The following is a 27157-nucleotide window of genomic DNA, read 5'->3' on the forward strand; positions in this document are numbered from 1 at the left end:
TTAGTCATAAACGGAGGGGGGTTTCCCAGGTCAGTATACAGTGGATCTAAATCTCCAGTGCTGGTCATTCTTGCTGGATGAGTTCTGAAGTAGAGGATTTTGTCTCAAGGGCTTTGTTTAGCAGTTGCACTCCAGGCTGAGAATGCTTGAGAAATGCCTGGTGTCAGCACCTGTAACTAAGCCTCTGCGAGGACAGAAGCAAAAGGGGTTTGTCTGCTACAAAATGTATGTCCAACTCTGAGATACAGGAGGGCAGAAGTCTCTCTTTCTAGGTTTTACTCAGTATTTAGAACTGTACTTAGCCCTTTTACTGTAGCAGATTAACCACAAGTAGTTGTGATAGGTATTTTTGGAAAGCTTTTACTTAGGCCATTTGCTAACTCCAGCAGAATTTGGATACAACTTCTTCAAGCAGATGTTCCAGCCGGCAGCTCTTCTGCCTCTATTAATAAATGTCTCTTTTTTTTTTTTTTTTTACTTTTTTCCAGGATTCAAATCTTTCAATACACACAGATAATCCAGACCTGACACCGTGTTTCCAGAACACCATCCTAGCATGGATCCCTAGCATTTATCTATGGAGTGCATTACCCTTTTATCTTCTCTACCTAAAGCGCAACAAAAGAGGGTACATCGTGCTCTCCGTGTTGAGCAGGTTCAAGACGGTAAGAGCTCTTTGCAGTTTTGAGCTTGTTAGTTCAGTGTCCAAGCAAGTGCTGCAGTAGGGCTTGAACAAAATTCCCTCTGATTTTTGGGGGAACTAGCTTGTAGGAAACAACAGCTTATATACAGATTTCAGAAAGAGGATACCAAAGGACAGCTCATCTGTGAGGAAATCCATCGTGTGAGCCCACCTTTCTTGGTAGAGGGATGAGCTGATTGCTCTGCAGAAGAGAGTTCATGTCTTCGTTGAGCCTAAACTGTGCTGCTTCACCCTTACTTAAGCTTTAAACCACTGAAAGCTGCAAAACAAAGACCTCTAGGTAGGTCTAGTGAGAATTTAATCTCATTGTGAAAGCAAGCCACCCTACCCACTGAATAGCTATGTGACTTCATCTGCATCTTGTGCTAATGAGATGGCTTGTGTCAACAGCACCTCTGGTTTATAAATGGCTAGGTCTAAGGAAAGCAAGCAGGTCACTTTCCCTAGGCCATGAGAGAACTGGGATTATTCCTGGAGAAAAAAATCCAGGCTTCTGCTTCAGGGCATTCCTGCCTTTAATCTGGATGCTGCCTCTGCTTCCAATCAAAACTGAATAGTATGGGGGAAAAAAACACAGTAGTCTTTCTCCTGGTTGTGTCTGCAGACCCCTCACAAAGCAGCTGAGACAAGATCCTTGGTCTGAGTGCGGGGGGGCAGTTCCATCAGCCTGGCAGCAGCTGATCATCACAGCAGTGTTGTTCTGTTCCCACAGCTTTTTCTGGCTGGGAATTGGTGAATTGTAATGGTTTTGCCAGCCCTCTCACTGCCCCTGCAGAAGAGTTTACCAAATGCTGTTTCTGTTTGACTACTTTCAGCTGTTTGGTGTCCTGCTGTGGTGTGTGAGCTGGGCAGATCTCTTCTACTCTTTCCACGAGCTCCTGCAAAACCGAACGCCTCCACCAGTCTATTTTGTAACTCCACTGATCGTTGGCATCACTGTGGTTTGTAGCTGGTTTTGTTTATTGTGACTGACAAGAATAACTCTTTCTTAGACAGATGAATGAGGAAATGAGTTCCTTTGCATTTATTTCCTCATCCTGTACTCTTTTAACTGAATTATTACTACTTGTATTACTGAAGCAAATTTTGCTCACCGCAGTTACAGATCTCTCTCTCATGTAAATGCAGCTATGGAAATTAAAATCTTTGTAATGGAGAGATTGTTCTGTCTCCCACCTTACTTTCATCTACTATTCCAGGTTAGTGATGCATTTGTGGAGAGAATTTGGATATAACTTTGCCTGGACAGGGAGATACAGATGTGCATTGTTCAGTATTGTATTGGACTTTGTGAAACTGTCTCTCTTACCTGGTGGATATTCCTCCATTAAACAGAAACCAAATTTGCTTTGCCTGGGATGACAGACAGGCTTGGGGCTGCTGTATGGAAAAATGAAGCAGTAAAAATTGCCAATTAAGTTTTTTATTTCTTGCTTAGTTGGTTATTTTTTTTTAGATCTTGTTTTCTAGACAAGTCGTGATTGTCCATCTGGACTGGAGAAATGGCAGCTCTTGCACTTCTTCAAAATGTTTGTAGCTAATATTTAATTGTGCCTAGCCCTGGGTGCAAAGTTTGGTTTAAAAATTGCATTTTAGACATGAGGCTCTGAAAACACTAAAAAAAAAAAAAAAAAAAAAAAATTACTTGATAAAGTTATTAGCTGCTTTCCTTAGATAGAGGAGGTTTTGCCATTGATCCCTGTGAAGTTAGGCTGGGGCCTTATTCCAGAGAGGTCCTGTCATCAGCGATGACTGTAATAGCTGGGAATAAGGGGAGCAGTGAGGTGGGATTGTGTTCATGTGTTCCTGTGTTGTCTTTTACAGCTGTTAGCTACGTTGCTTATTCAGTATGAAAGGCTGAGAGGGGTTCAGTCCTCTGGAGTGCTCATTATCTTCTGGTTTCTGTCCGTGCTCTGTGCCGTGGGACCTTTCCGCTCCAAGATCATGGCCACAGCAGCACAGGTAACGTGCCAGTCGTGTTCGTGCTGGGGGAGCAGGAAGCCTTAGCCTGAACAGTTCAGGGAAGGGAATGGATCACCTGCTTTGGAGGCAGATCTGAGCCCAGCTTTTGCCAGCAAGAAAGAGAAGTTTGGTTCGTTTGCCTTGACTCAGATTTGTGTAACTTGAAGGGAGCTGGGATTTCTCATGCCATGTCAAAAAGCAAATTTTGCTTAGCCAAAGGCTCTGCTGGAAACCTCACAGTCATGTGAGGGCTCTACCAAACCTACATCAGAACAGACTCTTTTTTTGCCTTCCCTTTTCCTTTTTGCAGCTCCTTTCCCCTGCCATGCCTAAATAGGGATGGGTAGTAATCGGACATGACACATTTTAATATGCAATGTTCTTTTTTTGCTTAGGCAGCTTGGCCACATTATACAGCCCCATAGGCTTGCTTTTGTCAGGGCCTGATGTGCTGAGGACAGCATTTTGACTCCAACTGTGGCTGTAAATAGAGAACAGAAAGTTGAAGGGAGAGGAAAAAAGAAAACTGGGCTGTTATGATTCCTGTTGGAAAACATAGCAGTTTCTCCCACAGTATGAAAGTTGTTATGTTTGTCACAGAAACAAATTTCACTAAGTAGGGCAAAGTAGATTGCTTCAGTGATTAGATCATCAAAGGCAAGGAGTGAAAGAGTATTTGAAAAACATTAAGGTGATTGCTTCTCCTCAGTGAAGTCAGTGTTGATTCCCTTTGGTGATTTCTTCTTTTTGTACTGCCTTTTTTTGAAACTCTTAGCAGCCTTGTCTTATCCTTTTAGCAAGGATTTTGCTGTCCCAGGCTGCTGTAAATATTCCAGTGGAGATGGACTTAAACCTTAAATGACAATCTGTGCAGAACTTCAGAAAATAGCTGCAATCCTGGTGAGACCCTTTCAAACACCACTTAAAGTAAACTTTAAAGCTTTAGCAGTGGTGAATAAGTGGAAATATTGGAATATTAATGTTTGACCTTAGTCAACTTAAAATGATGGATGCAGAGCCTTAGAAGGGACACAGGTAACATTTCTCCTGTGCTTGCTACTGCCAAAGACCAAATATTCTTTCTCTTGCACTTAAGGTTTAAGCATTTTAAGCAAACAATGAGAACATTCTCAAGTACAAGAGGGTATGAAAGAGCTGTGTAAGGGACATACCCTCACAGCAAGAAGTTTGGAGTCAACTGGAGTCTTGTATGAGTAAGAAAGGAAGTATCTCTAGAGCAGATGGAACTGTCATTATGCAATATAGTGTTTTTTGCAGCTTCTTCTGAAACTATTTAACACTGCTTGTCAGTGACAAGTTACTAAAGTAAATGGGTGTTCTCTGATCTGGGTTGACAATTCCTATGCTTAAGACTTGCAAGAACCTCTGGAAGTGATCTTAAAGGATGTCATGTAGCCCTGATTCCAGAGGGTGTTTGCATGCAGTGAAGATGTATAAGCACTTTGAACTAGACATAATTTAATGGAAAGCTTGGAAATAAGGGTGTTCTTAGGCACTTTACAGAGTACGTGCATACTTTTGTAAGATAATTCCTGCTAGCAACTACTTTGCAGTATTCAGTGGTAGAGGAAGAAAGGAATTGCCAAAATAAGCTGTGAAAAAGTCAGAGAGTGACAGAGTGTGTGTGCATCTGTGTGTGTGCTGGGAGGCTGGGAAGTACAACGAAACAATCATTCACTGTGTCTCTCTTTCCCTCTAGGACCATGTAAATGAAAGGTTCAGGTTTACAACGTTTTACATCTACTTTGCTTTAATAATCATCGAGTTGATCCTTTCATGTTTTAAGGAAAAGCCTCCATTTTTTTCCCCAGTTAATGCAAATCCTGTAAGTATTTTTCGTTTGCTTTATTTGCATTTGACAAATTATATCATGATCCCCTTATGGAACGTGGGGTATGGAGAGTAATATTGGGGTTTGAAGCCTCCTTCCATTATATGTGTCACCAATAAAGACTGGAGCTATGTATTGAAAGCAGCTTTCCTACTTGCTGCTTCACTGCACTTTAATTACATTTATGAACAATGAAGTGTAATATTAATTATTTCAAGAGTGGGTTTTGTAGTGGTCTCCTTGCTTAACATTCATTTAGAGTTAGCTAAAGTCTGTAAGAATTGTTTTAATAAATGAGTTCTATATTTGTTGAGAATAGATATGGAAAAACAATAATAACAGAAGATCTTAGTGGTGTCACAGGTTAAATTTCTTCTCCAATTCATAAAATGGTCTCTATAATTGGATTTCTGTTTGAACCAAGCTGAGAGAGAAGTAGAGTTCATTCCATAAAATGAACATTTCAGAAACTATAGAATGACATTTCACTTTATATAAGTGTGATTTAAGGGCAGTATACGAAGCAATTTTTAAAGATAAAGGGAGTTCTGTGTCACGTGGGAAATGAAAGAAATCAATTTTATGATATAGGTACATACATGTAATATACCATATAATATACCAAGACTGATCAAAATAGACTGTCTTACTACAGAAACGGTGAATGTCCTGTTTTATTTAGTTTGTTTTTATCTCCCCCATAATTTTACTATAGAATCCATGTCCAGAATTAACTTCAGGCTTCCTGTCAAGATTGACATTTTGGTGGTTTACAAGGTGAGCTTCTCTTTTCAAGCTGTTGAACAGCTGACAGCCCCAAACTCTGCTGGTGATGTGTGTTGTACCGAGTTAGCAAAGCAGGGATTTTTTGCCTCTGTAAGTAGTTGACGTTGGATGCTCTGTCATCCACAGTGGTGTCAGCACTTTGCCTTTTTAGAAACAGCTTTCAGAGTGCTCCTACTGTCCAAACTTCTCTCAAGAGTGGCAGCGACTGTGGCACGACTGGTAGGGCATATACAGCCTGGTTGTGCTTACTGCATGCTGGAGTATAACCTTAACCAAGATGTAAGACTCTGTTCCACAAGATTAATTGTGGCAACCTTTCACCCAGCTGAGGATGCATTTAGTTTCCTGTTGAGATTCATGGCTGAATGATTTTTTTTATAAAGACATTTTCTGTGCAAAAGGGAAATGAAACTTGGTTATATATACACAAATGGTTACCCCGATAGTGCTGTCAGAAGGCAAGTGTGTTAAAGCTGCAAATTTGAAATTAGGCTTACTACTACCCCATGGTATAGAGGTGGAACAGCTGTCAGAGGTCATGTTAGGACCCATTTTTTCCATAGTAGTTGAGGGTGTTGAAATCTTCATTCTTCCACTCCTGTGAATTCACTGTCCTTGCAATAGCTCTGTGAAGTTCCTTTCAGTGAAAGGAAAGTGAATGTTCAGCTTCCCCATAGGCATTCTTGGCCACTAGATGTTTGTATCCCTTGACAAAATTCCTCTTGGAGTTGAGGAACTGTAGTTTTCAGAGAAATCTGATTTTCCTTTAATTTACGTGAACTTTACTTTTGCATTTTGTTCACCTCTGACAGTTATTCCAGATAGTTCACTTGTAAAGCTTTTCTGTTTTCATTTAACACCACAGTTTCACTCAAATGCTTCTGACAGTTGGTTTTTTATTGTTTCCCCCCCCCCTTTTTTTTTCCTAAGCTGATGTTTTCAATAAAATACATGTACTCAAAACTACATAATGTCCTTTCCTTAACTGCAAACATCAATGTAAGGAACAAAGGGAGATGGAGGTATAATTATCACTCTTTCTTGTATCTTCTTGCTTTTGTTAGCTTAATAGTCCCAGAGTTACTAGCAATGCTTTAAGTACTATTAGCTAAACTGAAATGGACTGTTTTTCTCCATATGTACAGCCTGGCAATTCTTGGGTACAAAAAGCCCCTCGAAGATAAAGATTTGTGGTCACTGAATGAAGATGATACTTCAAAAGTTATTGTGCAACACCTCAGCAAAGAGTGGGACAAAGAAAAAGCAGAGAGCAAACAGTAAGTGTACAAACAAGTCTGCAAACAGAGATTGATCTGAGTCATTTCAACGCTAATAAGCTGCTCGTCTCTGAAAATGAGCCAAGTAAAACTGGCATCCACCTCTTCAGCCTGTCTGTTCTTCATTCATATTAACAGTCAAATTTGCTTGTTTTAATGAGTCTAGGCAGAGACAAGCAGGAGACCTCTGGGGCTTGTGTACCACCAACACACATTTTAACTAGCTGCTTAAAATCTACCTGGGCAGGTGGTGCCATTTGCCATGTGGAGAAGGGCTGACAGTGTGTGAGGAGAGGGGACTGAGCTGGTAGATGTCTAACCCCCTACCAGCATCCCTCCTAGGCATGTTAGAGCACAACTTCAAGGCACCACAAGCCAAAAGGAATTCCTTATCATCACCATCATGAGTTTTTTGGCCTGACACTATTTTTAGCCTGAAGGCTCTTAGCAGTGAACAACTTCACTTCCTATCAGTAAAGGGATGAAACTCAAAACATGTGAAAGGCAGGAGGGGAAGAGATATCCCACTTTAAGAGCTGAGACCCTACTCCTGTCGCCTAGAAAGTTAGCAGCAAAATTCTTAGTCTCTGATGGAAATGGGATGCAGGTTGGAACTTGCATATAGTTACATCCATGCTGGAGAGGATATCCTTTTTATTGCATTTGCTATCCTAATCTAATCTGAAGGCACTATCTATTGTGCAACTGTATTTCCTTCTCCCAGTGGTTAGTGTCCAAAATGTTTCCAAACAAATAGATGTGATAATAATGTGTTTTAATTGAAAAATGTCAGTAAGGAGGAGGCCTGCTCTTCCACTTCCTTTCATTGTGGAGATTTCTTCTCCATGTGGAGGCTTTTCTCTGATCTCTTCTGTGCATATCCTTGCCAAATTGGAAAGACCCTATTATGTGATAATATTAGGAGAGAGCTGTAAGGTCTTGGCAAGGCTAAATACGAGGTGGAGAGTTCCACTTCACAGCTAAAATTTGAGAGGTTTCCAGCACTAACACCACCAGCAGCTTGTCCACTAGTGCTCTGTGTTGCATATGTGTTGTGGTTTTACTTTGTTGGGGTTTTGTTTTGTTTTCTTAGTGTCTCTATTTTTATGGTGTGGAATAAAACACATTGTCTGGGTTCTGGTCTTCTTGCACAGACATAAATCTTACTTTCCCAGGCTTTTAAGTAATAAGAGCACAGCCATTGTGCAGAAGTGCCTAGGGTCCAGGAAAACTTTTGCTAGGAAGCCAGAAACCATGCCTGGAGTTTTGTCATGAGATTCATTACCTTTTGGAAATTATTCATACAAACTGGGGCCAGCTGGCAAGGAATTTAACCATAAATACTGGCTTGTATTTAGGTCAGGTAAAATTTTGTGGCGACTGTATTAATGATTCTAAGGTGGGGAAAAGAGCAAAAACAAAGCAAAGCACTGTACTCCAGGTTGCTGGGTTTCACATAACTCTAAAAGCTTCATGGCTGTGCTTTATTCTTCAATTATAAGTAGGCATTCTCAATTAGTTCATGTGAAATAACATTAGTGGTAGTTTGGTAGTTGACTTGGGAGCTATTTTAAATATTTTTAAACTTTTCTCATTAAATCAGCTCTGAGCAAGCTTTTATGACATTAAAAGTGCTGTGTCAAGTTGTACAAGTGTTGGAAGTGTCAAGGAAAATATTTGCAGTGTACATACAGTAGTAATTTGTTTTTAAAAACTTAATCAGTTGCAGCCCTGGCATAGCTAAAGCTTTAAACTTCTTTTTGTGGTAATGATTATCACAGAATCACATTTCTATTGTTCCTAAACCTACAAAACCTTTTTTATGTTTTGCTTCACAGCTATCTTGTGAATTACTGTTAAATAATTGCTAATCATTTGCTACTAATGAGTTACAAGAGGGATCAGTGTGGATTTTTAGTTGTTATTACAGATAATGAAGCATGCAAAGAGTATTTTCCTTTGCTTTTGCTCTGTCTGCATATATGGCTGAAGTCTCTACTCTTTGAATTTACTGATAAGTGCAGTTGCTTCTGAGAAAGTTAGAGCTGTGCTGGATGGAGAGGGAGCTGGCTGTTTTGCCTCGTTTTTAGTTAACCTCTGATTTTATGCTTATGAAGACTCATGGAAGATGCAGGGCCTTGTCATTGCCATTGAGAAAGCTGTGTATTTTCCCATGAGATAATCAGCATCTACTATCCGCCCTGCTATAAATAATAGAAACCAGACACATGTCTTTTGCTTTCATAACAAGCTGGGTGTGAGCAGTCCCACACAATGCTGAAAACCTGACCTCACCTACTACCCACAGTAAATACTAGAGGTGTATTTTCTCCCTTTGGGATTTTTTTGCCATGGGAGAACTATTGCACTGCTGTTAGCTCACTGTAATGAACATTTTTAACAGCACAAAACCAGGGACAGATAGTCTTGTTTTGTCAAATCCCTCAATGAGTTTAACAGCCTGGTTGCCAGGCTTTGCTCATAAACTCTCCAGGTTTGATCTGGAAGGACAAAGACAACACTGTTCTTGTCTGGGGTGAAAAAAGTTGTCTGGTTTGGGTTCTCCCCCTGCAAAGAAATTGGGATTTGCACATGCCTTTGTTTGAAAGGATGTGAACAAGTTTCTACCTGTGAACTGTTAGCCACAGTGATCATTTTGAATGCTTACAGGCTGTTGGAATTATTTGACTCTGCAGCCAAAAAATCTGCACACTCTTCATGAAGAATCATAAATCCAACCTCACTTGGTAGTACTTACAAGTTATTTATCAAATCCCTTCCTATAAGTCTTCACTGTTTCTAGAGTCTCTCTTCCATCTGTCCCTTCTTATAAGGCTTATGTGCCCCAGACTAATTTCCTTCTCCCTGCTCCACCTGGACTTAACCTTCCTCGCTGGCATTCAGGAAATTGTTCTCTAGGTCCCATAGCCCCCAAGAAACAACAGCAATTCATTATTTGCTGGCAGAAAAACTACTGGGCTGCTCTTTGAGAGCAATTCATGGAGGAAGTAATCTCCCACGGCATCCCCTCTTTATTGATGGGCAACAGAAGTCAGGCACCTAAGCCCCAGAGGTACTTCTAGAAAACCCACCTAGAGCCCTGGAGAGCAGCACAGATCTCTTGGGTCCATTTTTCATCAGTCAGGCTCAAAGAGCTTTGCAGAAGAGATTGCTTTTGTTGGCTTATTTTGCAGCTCGAGAAAGAGAGGCACAATATAAGAAAGGGATAAAGTCAAACAGGGCTTAAATTGAGAAAAAGTTAAGTAAAATTTAGGCACCTAAACCGGAAGTTTCTATCTTGAGGAACCTTGAACAACTGCAGCTCAGATCTGAGAGATGGCTGAGCTTTGGAGGTGCTGTGGTTTGTACTCTTTCAGATTTCCAGGAATGCAAAACTGTCTATTTTGAAGGGGCTGTCCCTGCTTCCTCTCTTAGCTTGGCCTGTGATTGGGTGCCTGTCTCCCGGGAAGGATTCAGCCTCCTCTGGAAGCAGCTGTGTGATCAGATAAGGCTGAAGGTTCAGTACAGCTGCTAATTGAATAACGACCACAGTCTGGGAAGGACTAGGTGAGGGTGCTTTTTGTGGTATGTAAATAGCAACTGCTAGAGGATCCCTTCACAAGAAATTAGAGATTCAAAGTCAACTCTGTCCTCTGCCAGAGGAAACCAAACCATCTCCTCCTCCTTCGGGCCACGTGCTTATTCCGTGGTGACTGATTTTCTATCCATGGAGGACACCTCATAAGTACTGCCTAAAAGGAGAAGAAAACAAGACTCATTACACAAGCGTGGCCTGTCCCTGGACATGTCCAGGGTTTGTTGGAAGTCTTGCTGTTGATCAGCAGTGGAGCAAAGAAAGGAGCAGACTTGTAGATGTTACTGCAGTGCTGTACACACAGGGCACTCACTTCCTCATTGTCATTTGTCTCCAACTGCTTGTTTCATTCCCTAGGAAAGAAGATGTGGCATATATGAAGAAATCTAACCATGTGCTGAATCATGTTGGTGATGGTCCAGAGGAAGCAGAGGTTCTGATCAGAGACAAAAAGCGCACTAGAAAACCTTCCTTTCTCAAAGCTTTGATGAGGACTTTTGGGCCATACTTCTTAATTGGCTCCTTCTACAAGCTGATACAAGACCTACTTTCTTTCGTCAACCCTCAGCTGTTAAGGTTGGTTTGCTGTGTGAGTAGTTTCTCTGTGCAATCCCCATGGAGGCTGGCCTTTGCACGGAGTATTTGTTTTTGAAATGCATAGCTGGTTTCCCTCACAGTGCTGCATGTGTATGCTCCCCCACCTTCCCACTGAAAGGCCTAAGACAGGAGCTCTTTATTGTGGACCAAGCTGTAAATTGGGCAAGCTTCACTGAAATGCAAGATTCATGAATCACCCATCACCAATAGACAGCTTTGAATTACAAATTACCTGTTGCTCCATGCAGCAGTCCAAAGCAACTTCCCCCCAGTCCTAAAGGATGATTTGTGAAATCAAAGGAAAGCACTGCTTGCTGGTCTCTGTGCATCCAACACCCACACGTTGGTGGTAGCCTCAGCTGTAGAGTGACTTGATACATCAGTGAAGCATGATGCTCAAGTCTGTGGTGCTTTGCCTGTGCTGCTGTCCTGTGTTCATGTGTTCTTAGTTGTGTACAGCAATGAGAAAGTGTGAGGTACAGTTGCAGTAAATTTCTGTGTGAAAGAAAATTATGATTCTATTAAAGAAGAAAGAGAAAAAAAAAAAAGAGAGAGGGATCTTAACAAAAGTAGTTTGTCCTCAAACTCTCCTTGTATGAGAAACACCTATACCTCCTGTCTCCAGGGAGACCAGTTGCTCAGCCTGATCCATAAAGGAATGTGCATGATTTCCACATTTCTTTTCTCTGTTAGTGTCATTATTAAAATGAGAATTTCACCAGATAATAACTAAGAAGGAAGTAACAGTGAAAATACCAACATTTTTGTCAAACAATTGTCTTTTATTTCCACACCACTGGAAAAACACAGTCTTGTTAATGTGTGAGAGAGCAGTGGAGTTTGGGTGAAGGTCACAAGTGAATGTGGGGAAGGGGCGAAGAGAGGGCCCAGCTCCTGAATGAGTGGCTCTTAAAATAACACCAGAACTGTGTTCTGAGATCATGTTGTTCTGTGGGTGGTTTGTGACATACCCAGAAATTTGCTAAAAAGAGAGTCCAACCCAGTATGGTGACATTTAATAGCTTACAGGCTGTCTTCTTCCAGAGCCCCTAGTGAAGAGGAGGCAGCTGGCTTCCTTCTGAGAACACATTAAGTATAATATATTCTGGGAATTTCTTAGATTTGCATAAATTCCTGGGTATGTTGTCAATGATATCTCAAGGCATGTGATGGGGAATTTCTTCTCAAGTCTAAATTCCTGCAGCCTTGGGAAATATACTGCTGGTGGTAAGGGAAAATGAAGAGGCCATGGCTGTCTGGCAGGTTGCACATAAGATAGTTTTATGTTTCTAAAAAGATTGCTGAATCCCATGCTGGGCTATGAGGAAGAATTGCTCCTGAAGCTGTCCACTTCCAGCATGAAGGACTGGTGCAGTGATGAAGGAAGATCTCTCTGGACTGGAAGAAGAAAGATGCAGCAACCTCATGCTTCTAATGCTAGGCTTTGGGGCTTGATTCGTAGTTTGCAGGTGTATTTCTCCCCTGCTGGTTATTTGAACCATGGAATCAAACCTCTGTTCCTCCCATATTTTGACAATTCAGTAATCTGGTCAGCAGGCTGAAATCACAAATGTGATTTTTGGGAATGCTGGACATTGCCACATATTGTTCTGCTTGTTTGCTGTATAACAGGGTGCAGATCTTGTAGTAAGAAATGGCTTATTCATAAAAGATGATATAGCCACTTTAATATTACTACCATTTTACCAAAAAAAAAGTAGGAATCATAGAATCATAGGGGTTGGAAGGGACCTCGAAAGATCATCTAGTCCAACCCCCCTGCCAGAGCAGGGTCACCTAGAGCACATCACACAGGAAGGCGTCCAGGCGGGTTTTGAATGTCTCCAGAGAAGGAGACTCCACAACCTCCCTGGGCAGCCTGTTCCAGTGCTCTGTCACTCTCACAGTAAAAAAATTTTTTCTGATATTCACCTTAAACCTCCTATGCTCCAATTTGTATCCATAGGAGTAAAGAACTCTTTATGCATCCATCCAGGAGGATGTCTTTTAATTTAGCTTTTTTTTTTTTGGTGGGAAAACACCCCAGGCAGAAGCACTCGGGCTGCTTGAAAAGGATTTGGGTAAGAAGCTGGTTTCTCCTGCTTTACCACACTGTCCTCCAGTGTCCTGTCATTCACCTCTTGCCCTGGGGGGCTGCCTAGCAGAGCTCAGACACTGAGCCATGTGTTTAACTGCTGGATCTCGGGGGGAAACCGAGAGTTTCTCGTCGTATTTCATTTTCTCCAGGCTTATTTGCAAATGGACTTTCTCTCTGGCAAAGCCCACGTTTTTGCTGTTGTATCTTTGCAGTGTTGTCTGATTGAAATCGTAACTCAACTTGCATCCTGGAGAGCTGTTTACTTTTTGTGGTTAGAGAGAGGATGTGGCAGGATGCCAGAGCTGCGAGGAGCTGTGTTATATCCCATTAAACTTGCTGCATGTTTTTTTTATTTGTTTCTTTTTTCCTTTTCCTTCCCTAATCTTCTGAAAAACAGTGTATTAATCAGCTTCATTAAGAACAAAGATGCCCCAGCCTGGTGGGGGTTTTTGATTGCGGCTTTGATGTTTATCTGTGCTGTGCTGCAGACGCTTGTACTTCACCAGCATTTCCAGTACTGCTTTGTTACTGGGATGAGGCTGAGAACTGGGATCACTGGTCTGATATATCGGAAGGTAAGACTGGAAGTGTTTAATGGGCTGGAACACCAGTGTACAGCCAAGGAGTAGTCTTAGTTCTCAAATACTCAGGGAAGAGCAGGCATCTTGGAGAAGAGCAGCCTCCTAGAATATAAAATATGGTTTATTTGGTGGGTTTTTAGGAGCACCTCTAGCATACTTGACAGAATTTTCTAGCAATCAGCAACTCAATGTGGGTGTAGTGGTAGGATACCAGACATATCACAGGCAAATATTGATTCATTTTAAATAGCTGGAAAAGGGATCCAAGAGGATAGTGAGTTTGTGCTATGAGTTGATTAGATGCAATTAGATTTTCTTCAGAACGCTACGTATTACTTGAGATAGAGGTGCTCACAAGCAAGCCATTTCATGTAGTCTTGTTCTTTGGAGATTAGGAATTGATATACGTGTGAATCATTTTATTCTTGTTGGAGAGGCACGTTCTTGGGGAGTCTCTTGTTTTCGTAACACTTGAGGGTTTCTTCTTTGAGCATTTCCATATGTATTAGGATTGTGAATCCACTGATTCTCTTCTTTCTCAGTCCTTAGTCATCACAAACTCAGCAAAGCGCTCATCTACTGTTGGAGAAATTGTCAACCTGATGTCAGTGGATGCCCAACGTTTTATGGACCTGATGACTTTCCTGAACATGTTGTGGTCTGCACCACTCCAGATACTTCTAGCTTTGTATTTCCTCTGGCAGGTACAGCCCATTGTCACTTTTTTTCCCCCAGCATTCATCTAGATGATGTACAAGCTGTTTTTTTGGTTTTGTTGTTTTTTTGTAATTGACCCACCACTGCTTTTTTAGAAACATACTGTTCTGCCTTGTAGTTAAATAGCTTGTACTGGTGTACATGATCAATTAGTCTCTTAATTGTTTTGTTCAGCTGGTAGGTAAGATAAGGCATTTGAAGCAAAAGATAGCCTTTATGTCTCCTCTGTCCCTACCATGCTTTGATAGGGTCAGTCAGGGACTCACTAGAGTGTTCCCAGTAGTTGATACAATTGAGAGCTTGAGGGAAATGATTTAAAAACTAAACAAAACAAAAACAAAACAAAACAACAACAACAACACAACAAACAAAACAAAACAAAAAACACACAAAAAACCCACAACAAACAAAACCAACCAAACAAAACCAACCAAAAAAAACCCAAACCCCTGGACACAGAAAATGTCAGCCATGTATAAAGATTCTATCATTCCATACCAAAAAATTTTGTGCAAGTCAACATGGAACAAATCTGACCTGGAATAACTATAACTTTGCTTTTGATACAGTGAAGTTCTTTCTGGTTTATTTCAGGTTCAGTTTGAGCCCTGGCTTTATCCTTAAAATGTTTCTATGCAATTAATTTGTTTTACTGCATAAACCAGTAGCACTAGTATAACCATACTGATTTAGACTTGAAAGCTACTAAGTTGCAGCAGCTTTATGATTTACCGCTCCACTGGTAAGCTGAACTATGGTAGCTAGCAGTTTGTGTGCTTTTACAAACATTCAAGGTACTGGCTTAATTCAGAAATTAGTTTCATAGGTCAGAGAGAAGTCAGTGAGAAAATTCCCTTTCTACATGCACTCAATAGCTCTGTGTTTGCATTAGTTCAAAGTTAATTTCCTGTCCCACTGGGAACCACCTAAGAGGTAAATCAAGAAGCATTCTTGATTTATCACCAATCCTAGCCTAATAATAATTCCAGGTGGATGATGTCATACTTTTCTGTCTCCTCCTCATAGTTGTTCTGTGGAATCAGGGCACTTCACTGGGAGGAGTTCAACATACCTATGTAGAACATTCCTTTCTGTTTCTATAGCCTGCTGTTGTTTTAGTGCTCACCATAGGGAACAGCAGCACTTTAGTACAACAACTTACCTTTTTTTTTCTTTCAATCAAGACTTTAGGGCCTTCTGTGCTGGCAGGAGTTGCTGTGATGGTTTTACTTATCCCATTTAACTCTGCAATAGCCATGAAAACCAGAGCATTCCAGGTAAGGTACTAGCAGAGAAAGTGACATTATCTGAATTGGCAGTTGTGCAGTGTGAGAAATGAAGGCATCAGTGGTTGTCTTGGCCATTAATGTACTGATTTACTTATGAGTAAGATTGTACTGATACTTTTAATAACTGTATCCTCTCAGATAGTTTTTCCATAGCAAATTGAATTGTTATTTACGGGAAAGGTGTGGCATTGAGTCAGTTGCTCTTGTAGCCCTGGAGCAGCTTCTGGGATTAACAAGAAGTTTCTTTGCCTCCATATCCCTTCACTTGGTAGCTTCTTCTAGGAGTTCCTAGGGAAGGGATAAAATAAACACTGTACTTGAAGCAACATCAGAGATGGGAACTGAAACCTGGCAGCTTCTTTTTATGCTAATAGCCAGTGTTGACTTTCACTGCTACTGAGCTGGCCTAAATTTGAATTATCTAAAAGGATGCTTTATTCCTCTCTTTGTAGTCTTAGTTGTGTCTAGTCAAGGAAGGCTGAAAAAACCAATATAATAGTGCCCTCTGGCTTTGTGCTAGAAAAATCTAATACGTGGCTTGTGCTGTGCAACCTATCAGTGGCTCTTTGGAAAAAATAAAAAAAAAATAATCAAGCTGTTGAAGTAAAAAATGCAAGAGCTGGAAAGCAAATATAAATGATGACATTTGAGCACAGCCTTAGTAACAAAGTGGTATTGCTGTGAGCCTTAAAGAGACATCCAGGCTTCCCATTAAATCTCTTGGATTCTGACATGTTAGTATTAACATTCCTTTTCTCCTTTGCCCATTATAGCATGCTCTGAGCTGCACAACTTGCTGTGTCTGTGTGTATGTGAAAGCAGTTTTTCATTTTGTGTCTACAGATGAGCAGGGATTTGTTTTTTATTTAAAAAAAAAAAAACTTTTTAAAAGTACCTAAATGAAGCCCTGTATTCTAACATACGGGGGAGGAAATAAACAAGGAGTAACCACAATTTTCAAGGGATGCCCTAAGAAGTACAACTATGCATATCAGGAAAATATCTGAAGAAAACCAAGGAAGAAGTGGAATTTTATTTTTGTCAAGTGCCTCAATCTTTTTTTAAGGTGATCTTGAAAATGTAACCCCTAACAGTGAAGATGAGTGGAAAGATTTACTTTCTGCTTTTCAGCCATTTTCTTTGGTTTCTGGTTTCTTTGGAGGTACACACTTGCACAGTAAGCTAACTGGGGACAGCCTGGCTTGCTTTAATTATTAATTTTGCATCTTTAGAAATAGCTGAAGGGCCCTCAAAGCTGTGAGACAACAGGCTCTCTTCTAGTCATTCCTGTGACACCGTCTCGTGTGTTTGCTCCTAACCCAGGTGGAACAAATGCGCTATAAAGACTCCCGCATTAAATTAATGAATGAGATTCTGGGTGGCATCAAGGTGCTGAAGCTGTATGCTTGGGAACCATCCTTTTCAGAAAAAGTGTTGGAGATAAGGAAGAATGAGCTGCGAGTCTTGAAAAAATCTGCCTACCTCAATTCTTTGTCCAACTTTGCGTGGGTCAGCGCACCATTCCTGGTAAATTGAATTTACCTTAATTTCTAAGCTTTACAAGTACAGCCTTGAAGGACAAGTCTGAGGCTTTCTGCTTGTTAAATGTACATAAGGACTAAAATGTAAATACTTTCAAAAAGCCTATTCACATGCTTTGAAGCAAAGTTCCCTCTTCTCTAGAGCATTTTTCTTAATCGGTATTAAAGTGTTTCTTGATAAAGTCTGCCAGTGGAAGCTGAGAATAGCTGTCTCAGGAGAATTTCCAACCACTTCAAAGTACTTCCCATAACAAATTGAAACTAGAATTTGAAACCTCTGAGACATTTGTGAATAGCAGGGAAAAAAAAATGTAATTGACTCAGTTAGGCCAATGTCTGTCTTATCTCTTATTTCTGCCTTTCGTGCTACAGTGCTCTGCTGGTTTGAGTGGGAGAGGGAGGTGTTAAATTAGTGCATCCTAAAAAAGAGAGGCTGATTTAATGTAAAAAAATAAAGCCCAATTGATACATTGTCAAATCTGAAATGCTTTTCCCTCAATTTTCTCCTTTCCTCTGTTTTCTGCTTCATTGCACTGTGATCCCTTTTGCAGAAAGGGTTTTGCTTTTGGTGAATAAAAACATTCATGGAAGCGCTTTGTCAAAGCTATTGCTACCCAGCTGTCCTCAAGACCAAAGGCCCAGCCCTGCAGAAATATTCCTAATTAACTCCTGCCTCTTTCATGTTTCCTTGAAGTTAATGGACTTCCTTACATACACATTTCCATTCCTGCTCACCATTAATTTACTGCGTAGGATGCTCCCTCCACAGTGGATGGTCCCTGTCATACTGGGAACCAGCAAATAACTTGGATTTTACTCCCTGATCCAATAGTTTTCTTAGCCTGCAGTTTACAATGGGAAAGTTTGGTTGGGTGGAGTTGGAAATGCAGCCAAACCACAGCCAGATAATCACTTCTCATTTTTATTTACCAGACTTGTGCATTTCTCCCCTTGAATCTCCTAGTTCAACTCCATGTAGCTGTTAGTCATCCGAAAGTTATTTTACTCTGCGTGCCCTTTTTTGTAACAACTTGTTCATATAACTTGTCATTCTTAAAGCATGTTGAAAAGGTCAGAAACGGAGAACTTGCCCCATTTTGTTCTCGATACTTTTATTTCAAAGATGCCCATCAGGCTTGACTGCTTTTTAAAATGTCAAAATATGTCTTAGGTCTTGCAGTAAACTCACTCTCTGGCTTTCAGGTAGCACTGACGACATTTTCTGTGTATGTCTCTGTGGGTGAGAAGAATATCCTGGATGCAGAAAAGGCTTTTGTCTCCCTCTCCTTGTTTAATATCTTAAGGTTTCCCCTCAGTATGCTTCCACAAGTCATTAGCAACATTGTGCAGGTAAGGAGGGTCTGGTGCATTGCTTGTTTTGAACAAAAAGAACCCCAGATGTTGCTGGTTTCTGGAATGCAGAGATCCCTTGCATCTCTGCCTGTTAGCTGGTTTTCTGTCTTAATATCCTTTCTCTACTGCTGGCTTGTGTTGGAAAGCCTGACATCATCTGAGCAAGCTTGCCTGTGTGAATTCTGCTTCACTCAGATGAACTCAGGTTGGTCTAAGAATTTTCACAGTTAAAAGCTTGAGTTTCAGCATCAGAGTGATTGCAGGGAGTGAATGAGTCACTGCTCAGGAAGCCTATGGAGTGAAAGTTTCAGCCATTCTGCATGCTTTCTTTTTCAGTAGTAAGAGCATTAAGCCCCCATTAAAAGAATGATAAAATAATGCCATGCTCTTTTCTTAGACAAGTGTTTCCCTAAAGAGAATTCAGCAGTTCCTGAGTCATGATGAACTTGATCCAAATTGTGTGGAAACAAAAGTGATTGCACCAGGTAAAGACATCAGTATTTTTCTAAACTGTGCTAACACAACAAACATCTTTTATTTATTTTGGACTAGCTGAGTTGTGAAACAAACAAACAAAGCAAAAATATAATAATATGTATTTAAAAATTAAAAAAAAAAGGCTGCTGTTTCTTTGAAAAGTATGCATTTGTTGTTCATGTGGAAATCATAAAAGTTTCTGGCTATATTTTTGAGCTTTGAGCTCTGTTGTTTGGCCTAAGTTTATATCTGCAGTGTACTGGGTGCTATCAGCACTGAAGAATGAAGGGCATCCACTGACTAGGGAGAGCAAGACCTGCTCAAACCTTTTGCACTGCAAAAATGCTCAGGAATGTTATAAACAGTCTTGACTTTTTTTTCTTTTTCTGCTGGAAACAGTGTCCCATAACAAATGAGCAAACCAGGTGGTCTCAAAAAATGTGTTTTCTTGTGTAACACACTTTGGTGATAATGTGGTTTGAAACCTCTCACATGTCTGATGCCACAGAGGGGAGGGATGGCTGTGAGGCTGTCATGTGATGACTGTTACATGCCACCCCACCAGAAGGTAAAGAAGGCTGCAGATCTGTAACTTGCTAGTGTGGCAAGCAAAAAGCTGCACAGAAGCAAATTTAATCTGGTACCTCCAAGTCAGCAGCAGCCACTGGTCTCCTACCAACTTGAAAGTGGTTTCTTTAGTGAAGTTATGTCAACATTGCACAGGAATTCTGAGAATCAAATGTTGGGACTGGCCCCACTGGGGCAGGATCAAACAGGTCAGCTTTTCAGCTCCCCAGGTCTGTAAGATCATAGTCTATAGCTTAAGCTGTGATCAGTTATTTTCACTCTGAACAAGCCTGTCTTGTGACCCACAGTCATGAGACTCTCAGAAAAAGGAACAGCAGCATACGTGAGACACCCGTGAAGATTCCTCTGTCAGTCTCTCAGCTGTACTATTCTGTGTAGTACTTTTATGCTTTCTCTGTTGTGTTTCTATCACACAGGCAAGGCCATCAGTGTGACAAATGCAACGTTCAGCTGGGGAAAGGAGCTTAAGCCATCTTTGAAAGAGTAAGATTTCTTTCTGCAATTACAATACAACAGCTACCTGGTTTCTGGTTCCTGGCAGGTTGATTTGAAAGATGTCTAGTAATGTCTGCAGTCCCACTACTTGAGGAGGTTGTTTCCTCACATCCCATCTCTTCTGCCTTTAAAACACTGAGCTAATCCTCACACCTCATGCTATTTAGGCTTTACAAAACAGGGCAGTAAGGCTTTAACTCTGCAGCAACTAGTATAAAGTACGTACCTATTGAAGTACAGAAAGGCTGCAAAGTTTCTTAAATAAGTTTCACTTTTCATTTTTAATTGAAGCCTTGGACAAATGAAGTTGATCTGATGGATTGTGAGGATAGTTGAGATGTCTGGGTTTGGACTTGGGCATGCAAACAGTGGTCTGTTCTTCTAAGAGTCTTGTGGCAGGCTCATCCCTGTGGCTGTAGATGGGTCATTTCCAGACTACAGGGGTGCATGTTCTGCTCATTTGCCTATTTGAATGACTACAAACAAAATTTGCCTGGAAGCTTATACTTCCTTATGTTATGCTTTGTTGTCAGATGAAAATCACAGAAGCCTGATAAATAATCCTAGAATTCTCAGTCTGAGGAGCTTGTGCTGCTGTGCTGAGTATATTAACAGCTTATAAACCTGCCAGCCAGAGGCTTAGAGTTCAAAGGAGCCAGGTTGGTTGAAGCAAACAAATCTGCAGCCAGGTAGACTTCAGTGTTGTGGAGTTTATTTCAGAAAGAATTATTCATCTCCAGCTCAAATTGCTAGCCACCTGGGCCCAAAAATTACATGGTGACTTCCTAAAGTGGCAGTAAGGCAAAACTCAGCTAGAGGGAAAGAATAATAATTTAAAAAAAAGAGACATTGTAGTGCTTTTGAGTCTTCCTGCATTGAGTGTTGTGGTTTTTTTAAACAAAAAACCTCTTGCAGTCTTCAAAACATCATCTACCTGCTTAGTTAGAATCTGAATAAGAATTGGAGTCCTAGTTGTGCATCAGTGTCTTTGCTAACAGAAGTTTGGCCTGATTTAATTAATGAAAGGTACATTGACAGCAGAGTCTGTGTCCATCATTCAGTGCTATATCAGTTCACCTTCAAAATGCTTGTTAACCCTGTTTGACTTGCTCATGGACTGCTAGGACACACCAAAGGGTCTTAGAAGGCTTGCTGCCAATCCTACAACCAGTAGGATAGGGTAATGCTAGGTTCCCATTTACTCCTTCAGTTATGGATTGTACACAAGAAAGGGAGGAGAAGACCAGTGACCAAGCTATGCCTACTATTACTTACTCAGGCTGATTTGTCACTGTGTATTTCAGCCCTGGTTTAAACACCCATCATGTCTTTAGTAAACTAATGTTTAATTAATTTCCAGCCTGTTTCCTCCACAGTATAAATCTGTTGGTCCCCAGTGGTGCTTTGGTTGCCATTGTTGGCCATGTTGGCTGTGGGAAGTCGTCTTTGGTGTCTGCTCTCCTGGGTGAAATGGAAAAGCTGGAAGGAGAAGTGGCTGTAAAGGTTGGTATTGTTTACAATGCCATTTAACAATGCTATGGAAACCTGCTGTTGATGCCTGCCAGTGCTTATAATGCATGTTAGGCTGGAGAGGGAGTTCAGTTTGTTCCTGTGCCAACTTGTCTGTGTATTTATTTGGGTTTTGCCCACACCTGTTCAGTTGTATTTTATATGAAATCACTTTCCTTACTCTTATCAACTATCCATCAGCAGTTAACACACATGTATGCATAATATGCATGTAAATCAAACAGGAGCTATACCCATGTGCTGCAGATCTAAATCAGAGTTTTAAGCATGAATAGCTTACTTGTTACAGGCAGAGGTTTCCTTTCTTGTTCCATGTTCTAGGGTTCTGTTGCTTATGTGCCTCAACAAGCCTGGATCCAGAATGCCACACTGAAAGATAACATTTTGTTTGGCCAAGCTCCTAATGATCAAAAATACCAAAATGTCCTGGAGGCCTGTGCTTTAAAAACTGACCTGGAAGTGCTGCCAGGAGGAGATCAGACTGAGATAGGAGAGAAGGTAATTTTTCCTGTTCTGTCTAGCTAAAGAGAGAATGCTGTGAAGTCAGCACGTTGTTGGGTTTGTTTTACAGTGGCATCACTGCTACAGTCAACACTGAAACATGTGGGGTGCTTTTGTGGAAGGCAGTTGGACTCCAACTTGTTCCTAACTTTAAGGATGTGTATCTACTGTGATGCATAATTGCACATCTAGCCCTGGAAGATCAGAGCATCCTCCCTTTTTTGTCCAATTGTAAAGGTGCATCTGTCCAGGATGGTTAGAAGTCCTTCCTTTTCCCGTAGGGATAAGAAAGGAGGGAACATATGGTGTGCTTCAAGTGGAAAAGTGATATGATCATCCCATAGCACCTCATTTTAATGAGAATCTTTTACATCTGTGCTTACCAACAAAGATATATATTTTTTTTTTGGCCACTAAATATGAGATCAATTTCATGAGATGGGCTGGATATGTGGATTTGTATGTAAGATGAGAGATGTGGAAGATGCTCCAGGTGCTGCAGCCCTTCTTTGAATGATCACATTTTACATCCCGGTTTGAATGTCTTCCTTTTTATAGTTGAGCATTTTAACAGCTCCCTTTAGGAGCTTATTAAGCAAGAGGCTGATTCCATCTCCAGATTGCTGGGTGAGTGGAAGTTTGGCAGGGAACAAACAGATTTAGAGGCATTCTGTTCCTGTCTTTGGCTCGGAGCGAGTTATTCTCTTTGGTGTCTCATGTTTCAATTTAGCATCTGAGTGTTTGACTGGGTAAGAGCCATGAAAAGTCAGAGCTGTTGTTGGAACTGAGTTGTGTGACATGTTTTGTTCTCTCCTCTTTCCCTTCAGGGCATCAACCTCTCAGGTGGCCAGAGGCAGCGAGTGAGCCTGGCTCGTGCTGTGTACAGCAACTCTGACATTTACCTGTTAGATGATCCTCTTTCTGCTGTGGACTCGCATGTTGCAAAGCACATCTTTGACAAAGTTATTGGTCCAGATGGGGTACTTAAAGGAAAAGTAAGTTGGCATTTAGATCCTCTTCAAAATGCACACAAACTCTGAAACTGCTGCTGGGGAACAGGAAAGCTGTTTCACTACCAAAGCTTGAGTGCTGAATCATTCCTGAATTTCAGTGTTTAATTGGTAACATGGACACCTTTTCCCCACAGCACAGCCTGCAGTGACCTGCTGTTTAGGTATGCCCAGAAGTGATGTGATCTAGTCAGAGTATGTAGAGACGAAAACATGATATGTTTTTTTAAATCCCTACTATGAGATCTCCAAAACCAAGACATTTGCAGAAACTTGTCCTGATTTGAGCTTTGACACTTGAAAAGGTTGTCAGCTTAGCATTGCTTGTTGTTACTTGGAGGCAACACAGTGAGGAAGTTGTAACAGCTTCCTGATTTTACAGAGGTCGGGTCTTTGGCAGCATGCAACCAAATTGCCACCTCTTTGCTTCCCCCCCAGCTCCCATTACAGTCTTCTCAGGCTGCCCCAGAGCTCAGAAGGGAAGGGACTGCAAAGGAAATGAGCCCAAGGGAAAGGGGGGATGATAATTCAGTTGTTTTACTTCTCTCTACAGTTATATCAGCATGCAATGGTTCATGTGCATATTTCCAAGCTCATTTGGCTAACAAGGACAGTGTATTTCCCCTGGCACTTCACCTTGACATGATAATTCACTCCCTGTCCCAAAAATGTGTTAGAATTTGGTTTGCTGAGCAGCATCTGAGTCCTCACAGAGAACTGAGAGATGTGGGGTTTTTCTCTTTTTCCCTGTCCAGACCCGACTCTTGGTGACCCATGGCATCAGCTTCCTACCTCAGGTAGACCATATAGTTGTCCTGGTGGATGGCAAGATCTCTGAAATGGGATCTTACCAAGACCTTCTGAAACAAAACAAGGCCTTTGCAGAATTCCTGCGAAATTATGCACTCAATGAAGACATCGAAGAGGACGAATCAACAAGTACAGTATTGCTTTTTCTTAAAACGTGTTTTTCTGTCAGCCAGAGTACAGAATTTTTCTCTGTATTGTGTCCCCTGCTCCTGTATGACAAGCTGGCATTTGCCTTCTTCTCTAGCATAAAAATTGTTGTCTACAGCCAGGTGTGTATTATCGATCAATGTTTTCAGAGATATCTTTAAAAATGTTGTGTAATTTGTTCTAGGAAAAAAAAAGTTCTCGTGTTAGGAATAATTTTAAATTGGAATTTTATTTTACAATTAGCAAGGACAAGCTCAAAAGGAAAATAGAGTAGCCAGGAACAAAGTGGACTTGCTATCACTGGGGCTATCCATAGTCTGGTATTTTTTTCTCTGCTTATATGTTTATGCCCTATGATTTTCCTGCTGTGGTATTGGTTTTCATTACTTTAGCTTTGAGTAGCCACCTTTTTCTGTGCTTTCAGCAGCAAATCTGAGATGTGGTTCTTGTCTTGCAGTGCTGGAGGAGGAAGAAGTTCTGCTAGCTGAAGACACCCTCAGCATTCACACTGATCTGGCAGATAACGAACCAGTGACAAATGAGGTCCGCAAACAATTTCTTAGGTAAACATGAGGTCCTCTTCTCTGTGTCTGGGGTGAAATGCATCTGAAAGATATTAGTCACTTAGGGCCTCTCAGTCTGGGCTTTAGTCTCCTTAGTTTCCTCTTAAAAATATGTTATTTTAGTGTCCTTTTGAAAATAAATGTGAAAGAACATGCAAAGAAGATCAAACAACTAATCCTGCAATTTTTAATCTGAACTGAATCAATTTCTTAAAGCAACTCTCTGATTCTCTGGTAACTCCACTGTCTGTATCTACCCACGTGACACTAAATTGCCACCAGTTGCATGAGAGACAAACCCTTTGCATTGCATCTTTCCATTGGGGATCTTGGAAATCTTTAACAGTTTTCATAACCATACTCATAGATGCTGTCCTGCTACTGTTGATGTGAAAACAGAGCTCAGGGGTTAGCCTGGAAATCTCTGTCCTGCAATGAAGCCTCTAATGACCTTTACCCAAGAGCCCAGGCCCTGCCAGAGCCTTTCTGAAGAACTATATTTCTGGCATCTGTACATCACTGAACGTTCAAAGGGGGGTGGTACCAGCACCCATAGCTGTGAGTGGGGTTGGCATGGGAACACAGCAGAAGAGCTGGGAATAAGTCCAACCTGCTGCATCCCAGTCTTGCCTTAGTGCTGCCACAATATGCCCTTTTCCTCCTAATGACTCTTTTGTTTTGACTAGGCAACTTAGTGTAATATCTTCTGAGGGAGGAGAATGTCCCAACAAAATGTCAACCAAACGAAGAGTCTGTGAGAAGAAGCCAGCAGAGGCTCCACTGCCAAGAAAAAATCCTACTGAGAAACTTATTCAGGCTGAAACCACCGAGAAGGGAACGGTATGGTTTGATTTCCCCCCTCCCCATCTCTTTTTCTAAAAGTTTTTTTTGCTGTTTGAAATAATAATTTTTACTTTCACATTTGGTGCAGTTCTGTTAAATGTGTTGGTATAAATCCCAGCTGCAGGCTTTAGGCATTAATCTGGTGGCCACTAATTGTTCAAATTTGGGATTTTGGCAGAGGCTTCTGCACCTGGTAAGGGTTATGTACTTAAGGGAAAAAGGAAAAGAAGAAAGAAAATCCCTTCCAGCTCCTGCCACAGTCACCTGATATGGCATAGCACTGTGCTCTGTCTGACTTTGCAGAGCTTTCAGCACTGTTGGTCTTTAAACTGTTTGGCTGCTGTTGAGTCCAGCTGCAGCACTGGGTATTGGGTGACCTGCAGCAGTGGTTATACAAGCCAGCTGGTTGCTGTGTGCCAGAAGATCTGTAGCCCATCTTCTGAGAGATTTTTAAAGCTCATAGGGACCAAAGGGGCAGTACTCTGACCCTTTGGGGCCGGGGCCTGAAATGGGAACAGAGGAAAAGAGAAAGGAAGGAGGAAAAAAAGATGGGAATGCAAAAGTAAAATAAAGGGTCAGAAAGGAGCAGAGGTTGGAATAGGAGAAGAGAGGTTTTGTTAAGAAAGCACCTTCCCTCCACTTCAGAAAGCTTAATGTGTCCTCTTTATTCTAATGTACATGTTCTATGGCACAGATGTGTAATTAACTGTTGCTGGGGACTGTTTTAGCTTTCCAAGTCCCTAATCAGCAACACTTGTGCTTTCAATTATTCCTTTTTATGCTTTTTTAGAGACTGAGTTTTGTCCTGAGCCTCCATCTCTTTTTGTTTCTCTGCCTTTTTGCACTGTCTTAGAGACCACATCTTTACTTTTTGCCACAAGCATCATTTGTTCGTGTTCCTGTTGGGCTGCACTACCATTTGGTACCTCGTTTAAGCTGCTGTAAAGACACCTGGATGGAGGCATATCCAGCACTTTTTCTTAAATAGGCCATTTAAAGTAGTCCTGAGCTCCATATGCCTGCCAAGTTGCTTCTTTTGCCTGGAAACCTTGGCTCCTGTTCTTGTTCCCCATCCTTTGCTGCTATTTGATCAGCCTCTTTTATATATATATACTTTTTTTTCCCCCCCTCTGGCATAGTCGTAAAAGCTAAACCTAATAAAATACAGTCCCTCAAAATGGAGGAAAAGAGTATTTCAGAGAATTTTCTGACTTGTTTTGAAAGTCATTGCCCTGACTTGAAGCTCAGGCAGATGACCTGTATGTTAAGAGTTCATCTGATGGAGAAATTCCTTTATCTTCTGTCTAAACCCCTGGTTGTGTAAGTTGTACCAACCAGCTTTGGTGTGTGACTTTACAGGTGAAGCTGTCGGTGTTCTGGCAATACATGAAGGCTGTCAGCCCTGTCATTTCTTTAGTGATATGTTTCCTGTATTGCTGTCAAAATGCTGCTGCTATTGGGGCCAATGTGTGGCTCAGTGACTGGACCAACGAGCCGGTGATAAATGGGACTCAGCAGAACACAGCCATGCGGATCGGGGTCTATGCTGCCTTGGGGCTCTTGCAAGGTGAGATCAGATAAAATCATGATGTCTCGAGGTTTAGTAAAGAGGAATTAGGTGGGAAAGCCATAGTACTGGTTGCTGGTGGCACACAATTGCCCCCCCCCAAATCCTGTCCTAAGTAAGGGAAGTAGCATAACCTGGAGCTACCAACTCTGAGCTCAGCCCAACACTTTTAATTTTGTTGTGAAGCCCTTGGAGGGAGTTGAACGGGGGGCATGGAAGCTTGAGAGAGGGAAGTCAGAGAGAAAGCATGAAAGCTTAGGTGTAGAAGAGACTGA

The 27157-nt window shown here is 41.3% G+C and overlaps 1 protein-coding gene across 2 annotated transcripts in view; it reads left to right on the forward strand.

Moving 5' to 3' along the window:
* The window catches only part of ABCC3 (ATP binding cassette subfamily C member 3), a 48665-nt gene that overhangs the window by 13873 nt on the left and 7635 nt on the right, over window positions 1–27157 (forward strand). The window contains exons 2-22 of one of the 2 annotated variants that reach the window (XM_051635044.1): window positions 489–665; window positions 1519–1644; window positions 2528–2665; window positions 4386–4511; window positions 5233–5294; window positions 6449–6580; window positions 10533–10751; window positions 13268–13445; window positions 13994–14155; window positions 15353–15445; window positions 16781–16984; window positions 18202–18348; window positions 18749–18836; window positions 19833–19899; window positions 21288–21414; window positions 21763–21939; window positions 22770–22937; window positions 23708–23891; window positions 24367–24472; window positions 25159–25312; window positions 26675–26882. In XM_051635044.1, coding sequence (XP_051491004.1) covers window positions 489–665; window positions 1519–1644; window positions 2528–2665; window positions 4386–4511; window positions 5233–5294; window positions 6449–6580; window positions 10533–10751; window positions 13268–13445; window positions 13994–14155; window positions 15353–15445; window positions 16781–16984; window positions 18202–18348; window positions 18749–18836; window positions 19833–19899; window positions 21288–21414; window positions 21763–21939; window positions 22770–22937; window positions 23708–23891; window positions 24367–24472; window positions 25159–25312; window positions 26675–26882 — 3043 coding nt within the window. Of the gene's footprint in view, window positions 1–488; window positions 666–1518; window positions 1645–2527; window positions 2666–4385; window positions 4512–5232; window positions 5295–6448; window positions 6581–10532; window positions 10752–13267; window positions 13446–13993; window positions 14156–15352; window positions 15446–16780; window positions 16985–18201; window positions 18349–18748; window positions 18837–19832; window positions 19900–21271; window positions 21415–21762; window positions 21940–22769; window positions 22938–23707; window positions 23892–24366; window positions 24473–25158; window positions 25313–26674; window positions 26883–27157 lie in introns of those variants that run through there. The other variant, XM_051635045.1, reaches the window with a different exon arrangement.

Source organism: Apus apus, chromosome 17, assembly GCF_020740795.1.
Source record: "Apus apus isolate bApuApu2 chromosome 17, bApuApu2.pri.cur, whole genome shotgun sequence".
Classification (NCBI taxonomy): Eukaryota; Metazoa; Chordata; class Aves; order Apodiformes; family Apodidae; genus Apus; species Apus apus.